Genomic DNA, 15545 nt, shown 5'->3' with positions numbered 1-15545 from the left:
GGATGCAGACTGCAGCTTTGCCAGCTCAGCTCCCCCATCCTCCCTCCCCTCCTCATCCCAAGGTGCTGAAGATACACAGAGTCTGACAATACCTCCAGCTTTTGTTGCCAGGGACTTCATGGGAAAGATGAAATCACCTTCTCTGGCCAGCAAATGGGAAGGGTCTGGCTGGTCCCCTGGCATGTGCTCTGCTTGCCTGGTGTACAGCATGGAGCAAGGGCTGCATTGCCCCATAGGCTGTCCCTGCTCTGTTTGCATGTACCAGCACACGTCAGGTCCATCCTGGGCTGCTGCAGCCCCTGAGCACTGCCCTGTGGTGTCTTTCAGAAGGGAAACACAGCCCTGCACATCGCTGCCCTGGCTGGCCAGCAGGACGTGGTCCGGGAGCTGGTGAACTATGGGGCCAACGTCAATGCACAGTCACAGGTAGAGTCCCCTGGGCTGGGGTGGGAGGAGCACCCAGCAGGCATCACGGTGGTGTCCTCGTGGTGGGAAGTGTGCCCAGCGTGGGCATTTCAACAGCCTTTAGCAGTTTCTCCCTTGTGCTGTTCAGGGGCAAGGGCTGCTCTGCCAGGCTCTGGAAAGAAGATGAATGGTGGGGAGGGAGTCTTGAGGTGTGTGGGGAGACCAGCAGGGGCTCTTGAGGGGTGTGGGGAGATCAGCAGGGGCTCTTGGAGGGAGTCCATGGCAGCACACACCAGCACACTGAACTCATCCTGGGAGGACTCATGACCAACACTTCCCTGGCACAGCCACAAGGTCTCCAGCAACCTCTGCAGCTCTGCATGCTGTGCCTCCTTCGTTCTGTTGTTCTGGGGCCTGGTTGGGCTGCAAGCTCTTTAACTTTTGCCTGATGGTTCCTGAAGTGAAGCAGAGTGGTGGCAGTGAGAGGAAGGCAGTCTCCTGGGCTGAGCCCTGTGAAGCATGCTTAATTCTTTCTGGACGTGGGGAGCGCTGGCTCCAGCTCTGTGTGCTTGCTCCACCGTTGCCAGGTCTCTCCTTTGTCCCCACCCACACTGGGCCTGCTTTTTGCCCCAGTTCAGTGCGCCGGGGGTGTGGCTGTGGATGGGATGTAGGTCTGCAGGGAGCTTTAGAAACTCGGGCAAGAGCTGTGTTGATGTGCACGGCCCTGTATTGCAGAAAGGCTTCACACCCCTCTACATGGCAGCACAGGAAAACCACCTGGAAGTCGTCAAGTTCTTGCTGGAAAACGGAGCCAACCAGAACGTAGCCACCGAGGTGAGCTCCTTGGGGCCGGACCCTGCGTGCTGGGGCTGCCGCCGGCCGCACCGAGCAATGCCAGGGCTCCTTGGCTCCCCCTGTGTCACCTCCCTGTCCTTGGCAGGACGGCTTCACGCCGCTGGCCGTGGCTCTGCAGCAGGGCCACGAGAACGTGGTGGCACACCTCATCAACTACGGCACGAAGGGCAAGGTGCGGCTGCCTGCGCTGCACATCGCCGCCCGCAACGACGACACTCGCACGGCCGCCGTGCTGCTGCAGAACGACCCCAACGCCGACGTCCTCTCCAAGGTGTGCCGCCCGTCCCACCCTGCCCCCTGGCAGCTTTCCCGGGGAGAGCGGCAGCCTGGCACGCTGCGGTGCCTCAGCCTGGCAGCAGGCAGTGCCTGACTGTGCCCACCCCTCCCTCTCTCCCCCAGACGGGGTTCACTCCCTTGCACATCGCAGCTCACTACGAGAATCTCAGCGTGGCGCAGCTGCTGCTCAACCGCGGAGCCAGCGTCAACTTCACTCCCCAGGTCAGTGCGAAGCAGGGAGCTGCTGGGGCTGATGCTGCTCCAGCACCGGAGGAGGATGCTGTGCCTACTGTCCATGTAGGTGCAGCAGCAGGTGCCAGGGTACACAGGTGAGGTGGGACCCTGCAGAAGGTGGTGCTCTGAGGCACATCTGGGGAGTTGCCATTGATGATCAGCTTGGGCCTTTTCTGCTCTGGCAGCTGCAGCCATGCATCCCTGGAAGCTCTTTGAGACCTTGTGTCCAGGCTGAAGAGCTGCTGTGGTCACTGCAGGGCACAGCTTATACTCCCTGCAGAACTTAGAGTCCCTCCCAGTTCCATGGGTGCAGCCACATCCATGACCTGCAGCTTTCCTCTGAGCTCTGTCCAGCTTCTGTCCGCAGACTCTAGCTGCAGGCAGGAGCAGCTGCCCACCTTCTCTCCCAGCCCCCTGGGCAGGGGCTCACGTCTCTTCTGCCCTCCATGCTTTGTTTGCCCCATGCCTCCTTGCAGCTCCACAGGGGAAAGAGGAGGAGTTGCTGCCTCTAACAGATGCTGTTCCTCCTGCCAGAATGGGATCACTCCCCTGCACATAGCCTCCCGCCGGGGCAACATCATCATGGTGCGGCTGCTGCTGGACCGCGGGGCCCAGATTGAGACAAGGACCAAGGTGAGACCACCTCTGAATCGCCAGCAGGTCCATGAGCCCCCTCCCTCCCCCAGATCCTTGCATGCAGGGAGCACTGCCATGCTGCACTGCCCACTCCATGCCCTCCCACAACATCTTGCTGAGTGCCTTAGGGAGTCCTGTCACTGTCCTGTCACTCTCCTGCCCTTCCTTGCCCATGCTGAGCCCTTGGACCCTTCTGTCTCCCCAGGATGAGCTGACTCCTCTGCACTGTGCAGCTCGCAATGGACACGTGCGAATTGCAGAGATCCTACTGGACCATGGGGCTCCCATTCAAGCCAAAACCAAGGTACCTGTGGGACTCTGTGGGGTTGTGCTTGATGCCAGGTCCTAAGGCAGCACAGAGAAGGGACAAGTCATGCACAGTTGCTGGATGCCATCCCATAACTGGGCTGGGGCTGAGATTTTGGCCTGCCAAGGTGTAAGGAGCTTCCTGACCTCCTCCTTGGCCCTAACTGGAGCCCTTTGCCTGCTTCAGAGGGACCAGCCCTGAGAAGGGGATGGCCCAGGGACAGCCTGCCATATGGCAGCAGCTTTTCAGGCCCTGCCTTCTGCGCAGCATTGCTCCCTGAAAGTCACAGATTCAGACTGCATCAGGTTGGAATGGACCTTCAAAGGGCATCTCGTCCAACCCCCCTGCAGTCAGCAGGGACACCTCCAACTAGAGGAGACTGCCCAGGGCCATATCAAGTCTGATCTTGAATGTCTCCTGGGACATGGTCCTGCTCTGGCAGGGGAGCTGGACTCGATGACCCTTCCAACCCCTAACATCCTGGGATCTGTGATCCTGTGAACCACATCCACAGGGAAGCTATTCCATTATCTCACCACCCTCTTTGTAGAGAACTCAGTGAGGGATTCTGGAGCTCCTCTCCAGCAGCACCCCAGGGAACAGGCCCACAGAGCTGTGTGCAGGGGGGTGGGGCCGGGGCTGGGTGGGACAGCCAGTGCCCAGCCTGGCCCTGAGCCCTGCTCTGTGTGCAGAATGGGCTGTCGCCCATCCACATGGCAGCGCAGGGAGACCACCTGGACTGCGTGCGGCTGCTGCTGCAGTACAGCGCAGACATCGACGACATTACCCTGGACCACCTCACGCCCCTGCATGTGGCTGCACACTGCGGCCACCACCGCGTGGCCAAGCTGCTGCTGGAGAAGGGAGCCAAGCCCAACTCCCGGGCCCTGGTGAGTGAGCAGGGGGCAGGCAGGGCTGGGGCTGGGCAGAGGGAGAGCATTCTGGAAAATGATTCTCTGTCCATCTGTCCATCTGTCTGTCTGCAGAACGGCTTCACGCCCCTGCACATTGCCTGCAAGAAGAACCACATCCGGGTGATGGAGCTGCTGCTCAAGACAGGAGCCTCCATTGATGCTGTCACAGAGGTAGGGCTCCTGCTGCCTGTGGTGCAGGAGGTGGTGGCCCCGATGCCTCTGCCAGTCCCCAGGCACCTTCTTTGCTGTGGCTCGGAGCTCTTTAAGGCTCCAGACCTGTTGAGCGTGGAAATGTCAACCCACACCCTGCTCCCTGCAGGGCAAGGGGAGTGTGGGCAGCAGTTCTCTCTGTTCCCCTCAAACCACCTGCCAGGCTGCTGGGGCCAGCCTGGGGACTCAGAGTTTGCCTTCCAGGAAGGAATAGGAGGGGGCAGGAAGAGATGCTGGCAGTGTTCATCAGCCGTCATCTTGACTCCTGGTCCCTTTCTCTCCACAGTCTGGCCTGACTCCCTTGCATGTAGCTGCCTTCATGGGGCACCTGCCCATCGTCAAGACCCTGCTGCAGCGTGGAGCCTCTCCTAATGTGTCCAATGTGGTGAGTCCCATGCTGGCTGGGGCTGTGGGAACTCAGCATGAGATGAGGATTGCCAATGTCCTGCTCTCCTGAGCAATCCCTGGGGCTTTTATGCTGGCGGGAAGAAGCAGTAGGAACCAGAAGATGTGGGCACTGCTCTCCTGTGCTCAGACTGGAGGAATGACTGCAGGAAGGTTTATCTACTGCTGTGCCCTCACCACTTTGTCCTGTCCTTGATGCAGAAAGTAGAGACACCCCTACACATGGCAGCCAGGGCTGGGCACACAGATGTGGCAAAGTACCTGCTGCAGAACAAAGCCAAAGCCAACGCCAAGGCCAAGGTAGGCACAGAGAACCTGTGTGACAGTCCAGCTCTGGGAACAGCCACTGCTGGTTCCTTTGCTCTCACCTGCCCAGAGCCCAGCCTGCCAGGGCTTGTGCCTCAGACTGGGGCCCCTTTGGCATGGCAAGCAAGGGGCTGGTCCAGATCTGCCAACAGAGCTCTTGTGCCCCTGGCAGGATGATCAGACTCCTCTGCACTGTGCTGCACGCATTGGCCACACGGGCATGGTCAAGCTCCTGCTGGAGAACAATGCCAACCCCAACCTGGCCACCACTGCAGGGCACACACCCCTGCACATCACCGCCAGAGAGGGGCATGTGGACACAGCCCTGGCCCTGCTGGAGAAGGGAGCCTCACAGACCTGCATGACCAAGGTAGGCTGCTGAAGGCATCATCCAGCTGGGGCCAAGCTAGGCAGGCTGGTGGCCCAGTGTCTGTGTCACAGGAGAGGCAGCCTCCCCCTGTGCCACAGCAGGTGCCAGTGCTCTCCTGCTCATCCCTGTACACCCTGTGATGGGCTGCCTTTCTCCCCAGAAAGGATTTACCCCTCTCCACGTTGCAGCCAAGTATGGGAAGGTGGATGTGGCAGAGCTGCTGCTGGAACGTGATGCCCAACCCAATGCAGCAGGGAAGGTGAGTGCTGCTCCCGTGGCAGTGGGAGGAGTGGTGTGGTGTGGGGAGAAGCTCTGTCTCACCTCTCTGTGCTCTCTCCCTCTCCCCAGAACGGGCTGACCCCGCTGCATGTGGCTGTGCACCACAACAACCTGGAGATCGTCAAGCTGCTGCTTCCCAAGGGCAGCTCCCCACACAGCTCAGCCTGGGTACGGCTGCAATGTGTGCCCCTGGGCATGTGCCATGTGTCCAGTGCCTGCCAGCCTGGGGTCAGCGTGGTCCCTCAACCCTGACTCCCAGGGAGTGTGCAAGGGTCTGGACAAGCATCCAGTTCTGGTGCCCCCAACATAAGAAGGACCTGGAACTGTGGAGCACGTCCAGAGGAGGCCACAAAGATGACCAGAGGGCTGGAGAACCTTCACTATGGGGACAGGCTGAGGGAGTTGGGGCTGTTCAGCCTGGAGAAGAGAAGGTTCCGGGGAGACCTTAGAGCAGCCTTCCAGTACCTGAAGGGGCTCCAGGAGAGCTGGGAAGGGACTTTTTACAGGGGCAGGACAAGGGACAATGGCTTTGAGCTGAGAGAGAGTAGATTGAGACTGGAGATTATGAAGACTGGGGAGACACTGAAAGAGGTTGCCCAGGGAGGCTGTGGAGCACCCTGGAGGAGTTCAAGGTCAGGCTGGATGAGGCCTTGAGCAACCTGGGCTGGTGGGAGGTGTCCCTGCCCATGGCAGGGAGTTGGAACTGGATGAGCTTTAAGGTCCCTTCCAACCCAAACCATTTAATGCATCTATGACTGATCATCACCAGCCCCTAGCTGGCAGTGCAGGGGCTGCTGCCTGGGGACATGTTTCCATGGCAAGCCCCAAGGAGCAGCGATGCAGTCTGACAGCTTGGGAAGCCGCTCAGGGCTGTTTGCGTGCAGCTGGGAAACTGTGAGTCAGAAAGCTCAGGAGCCTGGAGAGCCACCCCGCGCCGCCCCGGCATGGGCAGCATCTCCCCACGGAGCAGCTTTGCCTTCCACATGGTTTGCAGAAGCTGCATCCTCAGAACAGACGAGCGGCGGCTGGTGCCGGCCCTCCCCATCTGGCCCCCGCCTCTCTCCCCGCACAGGCTGCCAGCAGCCGTGCCGGGCGTGCAGCGGAGCCGCCGGCACCGATGCCAGTCCCCTGTCGCTCTGCGTCACCGGCAGCCCCCGCGTCACCCTGGGCAGGGGCTGGCTGCCAGCTGCTGGGCTCCTGCAGCGTAGCAGCAAAGGCAGCGCTCTGCCTGATCCCTGAGCCTCCATAGTGAGAGGTTTGCTTCACACCTCAGTCAGACACCTTGCAGAGCCCTGGCCTCCCATGGCTCCAGTGCTGCTGCAGAAATCCATGTCTGGAAAAATCCGGGATGGCCAATGCCAGCCAGACCTGAACCAAGTGCTCTTTGAAACTGTTGTGCTGCTTGGGCTGGAGTTACAGGATTTGGCCTCATGCCAGGGCTAGATGCTGACAGGGAGATGGTTCAGGTGTGAGCCTGCACCCCTGAGCTCTGGAGGTGACCAGGAAGGGCAGGCCTGGCCTGGAGAAGCAAGATGGCTCCTTCTGCCCAGGCTGGCACTGCAGTGAGCCTCTCTGCCCTGCAGAATGGGTACACCCCCCTGCACATCGCTGCCAAGCAAAACCAGATGGAGGTGGCCAGCAGCCTGCTGCAGTATGGAGCTTCTGCAAACGCTGAGTCCGTGCAGGGAGTCACCCCCCTGCACCTGGCATCCCAGGAGGGCCATGCAGACATGGTGGCACTGCTGTTCTCCAAACAAGCCACCGGCGACCTAGGCAACAAGGTGAGTTGTCCTGGCATGTCCTGCCAGGCTGGGGGTGAACAGCCTGGCAGGGAGCAGCAGGCAGGGGCAGCCCAGTGGCAGCGGTGAGTGGGTCAGCAGCACAGTGCTGCTCAGTTTGCCAGGTTGGAGACTGAGAGTCTCTGCTGGTAGAGCTGCAGCCATGGCACTGCTACTGTGCTCAGACCTCCTCTGTTTGCAGAGTGGCCTCACTCCTCTCCACCTCGTGGCCCAAGAGGGACATGTGCTGGTGGCTGATGTTCTGGTGAAGCATGGAGTCACAGTGGATGCAACGACCAGGGTAAAGTAGTGCCTTGGCCATGGCTGTGGCAATGACCTCTAGGCTTGCTCCAGAAGGGGCATTACTTTTCCTTTCCTTTGTGCAAGAGTTTCCCCTCTTGCAAATGTCCTTACCATCTTGTTTGCTTCTTGGGGACTCTTCCCCTTCTCCCCTCCCATCCCTGGAGGGATGATTCTTGCCTGCTCCTACCGCTCACCCCTGTACCTCAAGACACAACACGGTGTGGTCTGTTGTGTGCCCTCTGCCCTGGTCCTAGGCTCTCAGGCAGCACCCTCATGTGCGCCCCATCCTTTCTCCACGGGGGTTTGCTCATGAGATGAGCATAACCAAGCCAGAGCGCAGGAGGCACTGTTGAGGGCAGGCTGAGACCTATCTCATCTTCCAGATGGGCTACACCCCACTGCATGTGGCCAGCCACTACGGGAACATCAAGCTGGTGAAGTTTTTGCTGCAGCACCAGGCTGATGTCAATGCCAAGACTAAGGTACGCAGATGTCCTGTGCTCCAAGTACCCTTTTTTAGGGATGGCTTAGCCTCTCCTCCTGCTTCCACTTCTAACCCCCAGCATTGCTCCAAACCCTCCTGTCTCCATGGCTGGAAGCTGCTGTAGTCCAGCTCCAACCCTGGGCAAGTGCTGGGTTCTGCAGAGCCCTTCACTCACCCTGGAAAGGAGGCAGCTGCCCTCACGCTCCAGACATGGAGCACAGTGTGAGGCCTGGGGGCACTTCTGGGGCAGCAGGCTCCCAGACCTGATGGCAGCACCCTGTGCCCTCCTTTGCAGCTGGGTTACACCCCCCTGCACCAGGCAGCACAGCAGGGCCACACGGACGTGGTGACGCTGCTGCTGAAGCACGGAGCCTCTCCCAACGAGATCAGCACCGTGAGTAGGGGGCTCGCCCATCCCCCCCACCCCCCCTCCCCTCCCGCACCATGGCAAGCTCGAGCACTTGCCGGGGCTCACTGTGGCGGCTGCTGACCCAAGCCCTCCTTCCTGGCACAGAATGGCACCACTCCCCTGGCCATCGCGAGGCGACTGGGCTACATTTCTGTCACAGACGTGCTCAAGATCGTCACCGAGGAAACGGACATCCCGGTGAGCCCCTGGGGACCGGGACCAGAGCCCTGCTCAGGAGGGCTGGGGCTGCGCACAGCCGGGAGCCTCTCCTGGGTGTGAGGATGGGAGGGGGGCGCAGCACAGGGCTGGGCTCCCCTGACCCTGCTCTGGTCCTGCAGGCAGTCGGTGACAAGCACCGCATGAGCTTCCCGGAGACTGTGGACGAGATTCTGGACGTGTCAGAGGATGAAGGTGAGGGGGCAGAGCTGGGTCACACCATCCCAGAGATCTGCCATCTGGCTGGCAGCCACCCCGGGGACGGCCACTGGCATTCCTGCCAGCCAGGGTGGGGGAACTGTGTGGTCCCACAGTGGTCTTGTGGCAAGGATGAAGGGACTCCAGGGGTGGCATCTCCTGTTGCGAGTGCCTCCCTGTGCTATGCAGGGAGTATGCCTGGGCTTCTCCATAGTCCCATGGCCCAGGACAGTGTGCAGAGAGCCCTTGGGCATGCAGAGCCCCCTACTGTGCCCTGCTCTGTGGAGTAGTACCAGCTTCTAGCCCAGCTGCAGCTGGTCTGCTCCCTCCCACCAAGACCTCACTGTTGCCTCTTCTTACTTTGCAGGCACTGCTCATGTCACAGTAATGGGTATGAAATGTGTCCCCCTGCCCCAGCTCAATGGCCCATTTCACCCCATGGCCACTAACCATCCGCACGCCACTTCCATCTGCTGAGCCCTGCTGCTGGGCAGGTGCCATCCTGCCCTGCCCATCCGTGTCCGTGCTGCTTGCTGTGGTGTGACTGCATGAATGGGGCTGCCCCCTGCTGCGGGGCAGCCCTGGCCCCCTGTCAGACCCAGGCCCTGTCCCTGGTAGACAGAAGGGCCACATTCTGTGACAAACTCCAGGACCCCTCCATAACTACCCCCTGCCAAGCTGGCCAGGACAGGGATGAACCTGAGTGATCCAAGGTCTCTGTACTGCTGCAGTCCCCTCCCCATCACTGGGGCTCTGTCCCTGCTTTGGGAGGTGTTGGAGTCCTTCCCACAGGGTGCTGGTGAGGGCCAAGCCTCGGTGAACTCCTTAGCAGGGGTTAAGTGAGCCAGCAAGCAATGCTGGCTGGGCTTGTGCCCCGCACTTGGCAGCATTGGGACATCCTTCCCACACCCCCAGCCCTGCCTACACCTCTCTCCTAAGCATCAAACATCAGAGTGTCCCTGGCAGGCTCTGCTCTGTGCTTGCTGCTGTGGGAAAGGGGTTAGCCAGCAGCTGAGGCTCCTGGCAGCTCCCACAGCTCCTCTCCTGCTGACCCACAGAGTAGGTCTTGCCCCTGCCAGCAGACCCCACCTGGCAGAGGGCAAAGCTGCCCCAATGCTGGCTGAGACCCAGGGGATGAGTGTGTGTGGCCAGAAGTGGGAGCAGAGCTAGGCCCTGGCTGCAGCCCTGAGGAGGGACAGGGGCAAGGGCTGGATGTCTGTGCCCCCTGGTCCTGCTGCCTCTCCATCTGCTGAGCCAGCTCTTGGTTTCAGAGGAGGAGCTGATTGCACCTAAGCCCAGGACACCTGATCCCAGGGACCAGGAGGGCAGGAGGGAGATGGTGGAGTTTGTGACCACAACACTGGAGCCAACGTAAGAGGCACTGCATGGTGGGGAGGGAGCTGGTACAGGGTGCAGGGCCAGCCTGGTGCTGAGCTGGGATAGCAGTGGGGCAAGAACAGCTTGGGCAAGGAATGGATGCCTGAGCCCCCACTGGCTAGCACAGCAGGTGAAGCCAGTCCATGGTGTTTCTGCACCAGGACAGGGGTCTTGTGCTGAGTCTGCCTTTGTCCAGTGGTCCTGAGGTTCCCTGGGGTGGGCTGAGGAGCCCATCCCTGCCACTCCAGTGGTTTTCACTGCCTTCTCCTGCCAGGGTGGAGTCTCCAGCTGTGCTGCACATCCCCTGCATCCCACCTGAGACTGTGGTGACCAGAGCAGAGGAGACTGAGCAGGTAGGACCTGTGGAGACAGAAGCTGAGCAACTCAGCCTGCTGCATGCACCCTCAGTATCCCCACGGGAGGGGAACATGAGGCACAGCCTGGCGTGGCACCCTCAGGCATTCCCTGCCACGGGAAGCCCCTGCCCACATCACCACAGAGCCAAAACATCGTGGGGGAAGGGGATGGACCCCAGGGAGGGTTGTGAGACTCTGAAGGAGCGGGCAAGCTCTGCATGCCAAAATGGCACGCTGTGCCCACGGGGGCTCTTCCCTGCCTAACACAGCCTTCCAAGGAGTTCGACGAGGACTCGCTGATCCCCAGCAGCCCTGCCACCGAGACCTCCGACAACATCAGCCCCGTGGCCAGCCCTGTGCACACAGGGTGAGTACCCAGCCTCAGTGCCCTATGCAGCCTCAATGCCCTGTGCAGCCTCTGTGCCATGCGCAGGCTCTGTGCAGGCTGCGAGGTGCCCACCTCTCCATGCCTCTGCCCGCCCCAGGTTCCTGGTGAGCTTCATGGTGGACGCCCGCGGAGGCTCCATGCGCGGCAGCCGGCACCACGGGCTGCGTGTGGTCATCCCGCCCCGTGCCTGCGCCGCCCCCACCCGCATCACCTGCCGCCTGGTGAAGCCCCAGAAGTTGCCTGCGCCCCCGACGCTGGCTGAGGAGGAGGGGCTGGCCAGCAGGATCATCGCCCTGGGGCCTGCCGGTGCCCAGTTCCTCAGGTGGGCACAGCTGGGGATAGGGCAGATGGGTGGTCTGCTCCTGCTGGTCCGGCCAGACCACCTCCAGCCGGGTGCAGCATGCTGCTGGGTGGTCATTCCAGCATGGTGGAGCAGTGGCTGTGCTGTGGCAGGAAAAGCCCTGACCAGCTCTGTCTCTGTGGGTGCAGAGCTGTGTCCCAGAGACAGGAATGTGAGCAGTCCCATGCCCCATCTCCACGGCTGCACCACACGGGCAGCTCGCTGTGCATGGCCACCCTGCTGCCTGTGCACCCTGGCAGCAGTGTGGGGATGCAAACAGCCTCCCTGTGCCGCCCGCAGCCCTGTCATCGTGGAGATCCCACACTTTGCCTCCTCCGGGCGCGGGGACCGGGAGCTGGTGGTGCTGCGCAGCGAGAATGGCTCTGTCTGGAAGGAGCACCGCAACCGCCACGACGACAGCTACATGGACCAGCTGCTCAGCGGCATGGACGAGGGTGAGCTGCCAGGCAGGACCGGTCACGGCACCAGGCAGTTCCCCAGGGCAGGGGTAGTGGGTTGGGGCCGGGCACGGCGTGATTGGTGTAACTGTGGGGGCGCTGGGTGGCAGCTGCGGGTCGGGGGGGTGAGCGCTGAGGGCTGTGCTGCTCCCGCAGAGCTGGAGAGCCTGGAGGAGCTGGACAAGAAGCGAGTCTGCCGCATCATCACCACCGACTTCCCTCTCTACTTCGTGGTCATGTCCCGGATTTGCCAGGACTGTGACATGATCGGCCCCGAGGGAGGCTGTCTGAAAAGCACACTGGTGCCCATGGTGCAGGCCACCTTCCCGGACAACGCTGTCACCAAGAAAGTGAGGCTGGCCCTGCAGGTGAGCCTCAGAGAGTCTGGCCTGGCACCCAGCTGGGCTCCCATGGGCAGGAGGGGGCAGCAGATCCAGGCTGTGCCCCAGCCGTGGGTGAAACCAGCCCTGATGTGCTTGTGCTCCCTGCAGGCACAGCCCGTGCCCGACGAGCTGGTGACCAAGCTGCTGGGGAACCAGGCCACCTTCAGCCCCATTGTCACAGTGGAGCCGCGCCGGAGGAAGTTCCACCGCCCCATCGGCCTCCGCATCCCTCTGCCGCCCTCCTGGAAGGACAACCCCCGGGACAGTGGCGAGGGGGACACCACCAGCCTGCGCCTACTCTGCAGTGTCATCGGTGAGGCTGCCAGGGCTGCCCTGGGGCCAACATTCTCTGGTGGGGGCGAGCTGGGCTGCCTCAGTGGGGTGCAGCTCCTGGTAACCATGGATGGGTCATGTGGGTTGAGAAATCCAAAGTCTGGGGGATGCAGACTTCAGGCTTACAGCAAGGCAGCTGTGCTCACTCCTGCTTTCTGCTGCAGGAGGGACAGCACAAGCCCAGTGGGAAGACATAACAGGGACCACAAAGCTAGTCTATGAAAATGAGTGTGCAAACTTCACCACCAACGTGTCTGCCAGGTGAGTCCTGTGCAAGGATGTGAGACATCTGCTGCTCCTTGGGCCCTCTTGGGATGCAACCTCTGCCAGGAGGATCTTCCTGCCCCTATGCTCATTGTGGTGCTGCCCCATTCCCAGATGCAGGGTGGTTGCCTCCAGCCTTGCCACCCCCTAGGCTGCCCTGGCCTATGCCAGGAGCACAGCTGGCTGTGCAGAGGGAAGGGGCCACTCTTTGTGCTTGGAGGGTTCCCCATCACAGATGGGGCTGCTCCTGTTCTTGGAGCTCTTGTGGCCCCCTCTGCAGAGCAGTTTGCTGGCAGGGCAGGCAGGGAGGGAGTCAGCTGTACTGGTGGCACTGGGGATCCTGCCTGGCAGTGCCCCGACCCTGCCCTCCCGCAGGTTCTGGCTGGCCGACTGCCCGCGCACGGCCGAGGCGGTGCACTTCGCCACACTGCTGTACAAGGAGCTGACAGCCGTGCCCTACATGGCCAAGTTCGTGGTGTTTGCCAAGATGAACGATGCCCGGGAGGGTCGCCTGCGATGCTACTGCATGACTGATGACAAGGTTGACAAGACTCTAGAGCAGCACGAGAACTTCACCGAGGTGGCCCGCAGCAGGGACATTGAGGTTTGGCCCCAGCAGCATGTGTTAGGGGGTGGCAGGGAGAGGGCTTCCCAAGCAAGGGGAGACTGATGCCAGTTGGTCAGAGGAGCATGATGCTGGCCCTGGGAGGAGAGTTGAGGATACCTGCCCTGTCTAGGGGCAGGGGAAGTGTTTTTGCAGAGGTTCTGAGCCTGTTTTCTGCTCCCTGCCAGGTGATGGAAGGGATGCCTTTGCACGTTGAGCTCTCAGGGAACCTGGTGCCTGTGAAGAAGGCCACTCAGCCCCGCACCTTCCTCTTCCAGTCCTTCCGGGAGAACCGCCTGGCCATCCCCATCAAGGTAACGTCTGGGGGCAGGGCTGGCTGCAGCCCCTGTGCCTGCCCCACTACCAGACCAGTAACCAGCTCTTGGTGCTCAGGTTCGGGACAGCAGCAAGGAGGCCAGTGGCTCTCTGTCGTTCTTGCGCAAGGCCATGAAATATGAGGACCTCCAGCATGTGCTCTGCCACCTCAACATCAGCATACCACCATGCAGCAAGGTCAGAGCAGTGGGTGTGCCACCTGGAGCCATGGTCTAATGGTCATGGAGGAGTTGGGCAGAAGGTTGGACTCAATGATCTTGGAGAGCTTTTCCAACCTTTCTGATTCTATGGCCATGCCATGCTGCTCTGGGGCTACAGGAAAAGCAGCGGTGCCAGGGCAGAACTGCTGCCCTCTTTCCAAGCTGGTGACCCCTTGGTTTGTGCCCACTGTCACAGGGAAGTGGCAGCGAGGAGAAGAGGAGGACGCTGACACCGCTGTCACTGCGGGAGCGATACAGCATCCTGAGCGAGACCAGCTTCGGTAGGCAGCCTGCTGCCCCTGCTCCAGCTGCTCCTCACCAACCCTGCTCGAGTGCCCAAGCCTGGCAGGAAGGCTGGGCTGACCCTGTCACACTCATGCTGCTGGCAGCTTCCCTTCTGCTGAGAGTTTCCCTGGTCCTGCCTGAGGGCAGTGCCATCCCTGTGGGGCTGTGGGACCCCCGCAGCCAGCACCCCTTGCCCCTCCCCACCCTGGTGCAGGGCCCTGTGCAGCTGAAGCTGTGACTCCCTCTCTCCTCCAGGCTCTCTGGGAAGCACAGACAAGGCAGATCAGAAGATGGTTGACATAGCAGAACAGCTGGGCCTCAGCTGGGCTGGTGAGTCCACACCCGGCAGCACTCCTTGGGAAGCTGGTGTTTGGAAGGGCTGGAAACGTGCTGCAGGGAGGAGGGGATGAGCTTCCTGCTGCCCATGGTGCAGGGCCCTGCTGCAGTTGGTGTGCATGTGGTCTGCACCAGCTCCTCTAGCCAGCTGGCCTTGCCTCCAGCACTTCAGCTGAGCTGGGAGTACCCATGGCACCGAAAGGAACCTTCCTGCAGTGCTGTCTGCACTCACACAGGGTTGCATGCACCCCAGGCTAGGGTTTTGTCCCCACTCATCTGTGTTGCTCTGCTCACAGAGGGCCACACACCCAGCAGCAGTACCTGCCCTTCCCCTTAGCTTGGTCACAGCCAGCCTGGGCAGAGGGACTTCAGATCTCTGCCCCATCCCAGCTGCTGCTCCTGCAGACCCTTCTGTGCTCAGCTGTGTGTGATGGGGAGGACACTATGATGGATCTGGCCAAGCCCCTCACAACCTCCCTAGGCTTTTCCCTTTGAGGGCTGGCAGTAAGCACTGGAGGGTGTGATGCTGACAGGTGGTGTCTCCCCCAGAGCTGGCACGTGAGCTGCAGTTTGGGGTGGAGGACATCAACAGGATACGTGTGGAGAACCCCAACTCCCTGCTGGAGCAGAGCATAGCCTTACTCAACCTCTGGGTCAGCCGTGAGGGCAAGGGTGTCAAGAGTGAGTATCTGTGGTGCCCTGCTGCAGGCGTGGGGGTGACAGGGCTGGCTGCACAGGGCAGGGCTGTGGCTGGTTCCTGCACACCTGCCTGCCTCGGGAATGTCTGGCCACGGCCGTGTGCCCCCCGTGACCAAGGGGGCTGACTCCGGCTTGCCTCTGCAGTGGAGAGCCTGTACGCAGCGCTGAGGAACATCGACCGCAGCGAGATCGTTAGCACGCTGGAGGGCTCCGGCCGGCAGAGCCGCAGCCTGAAGGGGAGCTGGCGCTACACCGACAGGGACTACTCCCTCTCGCCGTCTCAGATGAATGGTGAGTGCCAGCCCCTGCCGGGCACAGGAGGACCCCGAGGGCAGAGCCCGTGCAGACAGATTGGGGATGATACCCTTCCTGACCAGGGTGTGCCGGTGGTCCACTGGGAGTTCAGTGGGCACAAAGCATTGCCAGCAGACGTGGCCTCTTCACTGGGGCTTATGCTGCAGGAAGCCTGGCTCTCCCATGCTGCCTCCTTAGAAGCTCTCCGTAGGGGATGTATTCACGTTCCTTGTGCCAGTGAGAGGTGCCTCTGGCTTGTGCGAGCTGTGCGCTGGCCATGGAGTTCAGGGTCCTGGCTGCCCGCCTG

The 15545-nt window shown here is 61.3% G+C and overlaps 1 protein-coding gene across 1 annotated transcript in view; it reads left to right on the top strand.

The window, feature by feature from the left end:
* Window positions 1–15545, top strand: part of ANK1 (ankyrin 1) — a 52626-nt gene that overhangs the window by 30506 nt on the left and 6575 nt on the right. The window contains exons 4-38 of the mRNA XM_054396571.1: window positions 328–426; window positions 1141–1239; window positions 1346–1531; window positions 1660–1758; window positions 2305–2403; window positions 2612–2710; window positions 3406–3603; window positions 3700–3798; window positions 4124–4222; window positions 4444–4542; window positions 4721–4918; window positions 5079–5177; window positions 5267–5365; window positions 6781–6978; window positions 7178–7276; window positions 7662–7760; window positions 8058–8156; window positions 8277–8369; window positions 8510–8582; window positions 8953–8976; window positions 9857–9956; window positions 10237–10315; window positions 10588–10685; window positions 10804–11028; window positions 11347–11501; window positions 11661–11872; window positions 11996–12200; window positions 12385–12481; window positions 12860–13088; window positions 13277–13402; window positions 13482–13601; window positions 13821–13905; window positions 14165–14239; window positions 14795–14926; window positions 15089–15235. Of these exons, the coding sequence (XP_054252546.1) occupies window positions 328–426; window positions 1141–1239; window positions 1346–1531; window positions 1660–1758; window positions 2305–2403; window positions 2612–2710; window positions 3406–3603; window positions 3700–3798; window positions 4124–4222; window positions 4444–4542; window positions 4721–4918; window positions 5079–5177; window positions 5267–5365; window positions 6781–6978; window positions 7178–7276; window positions 7662–7760; window positions 8058–8156; window positions 8277–8369; window positions 8510–8582; window positions 8953–8976; window positions 9857–9956; window positions 10237–10315; window positions 10588–10685; window positions 10804–11028; window positions 11347–11501; window positions 11661–11872; window positions 11996–12200; window positions 12385–12481; window positions 12860–13088; window positions 13277–13402; window positions 13482–13601; window positions 13821–13905; window positions 14165–14239; window positions 14795–14926; window positions 15089–15235 (4342 nt within the window). The remainder of the gene's footprint in view (window positions 1–327; window positions 427–1140; window positions 1240–1345; window positions 1532–1659; window positions 1759–2304; window positions 2404–2611; window positions 2711–3405; window positions 3604–3699; window positions 3799–4123; window positions 4223–4443; window positions 4543–4720; window positions 4919–5078; window positions 5178–5266; window positions 5366–6780; window positions 6979–7177; window positions 7277–7661; window positions 7761–8057; window positions 8157–8276; window positions 8370–8509; window positions 8583–8952; window positions 8977–9856; window positions 9957–10236; window positions 10316–10587; window positions 10686–10803; window positions 11029–11346; window positions 11502–11660; window positions 11873–11995; window positions 12201–12384; window positions 12482–12859; window positions 13089–13276; window positions 13403–13481; window positions 13602–13820; window positions 13906–14164; window positions 14240–14794; window positions 14927–15088; window positions 15236–15545) is intronic.

Source organism: Indicator indicator, chromosome 38 (genome assembly GCF_027791375.1).
Source record: "Indicator indicator isolate 239-I01 chromosome 38, UM_Iind_1.1, whole genome shotgun sequence".
Lineage (NCBI taxonomy): Eukaryota > Metazoa > Chordata > Aves > Piciformes > Indicatoridae > Indicator > Indicator indicator.
Note: the sequence above shows the minus strand (reverse complement) of the source record. Positions and strands in the feature narration are given on the sequence as shown.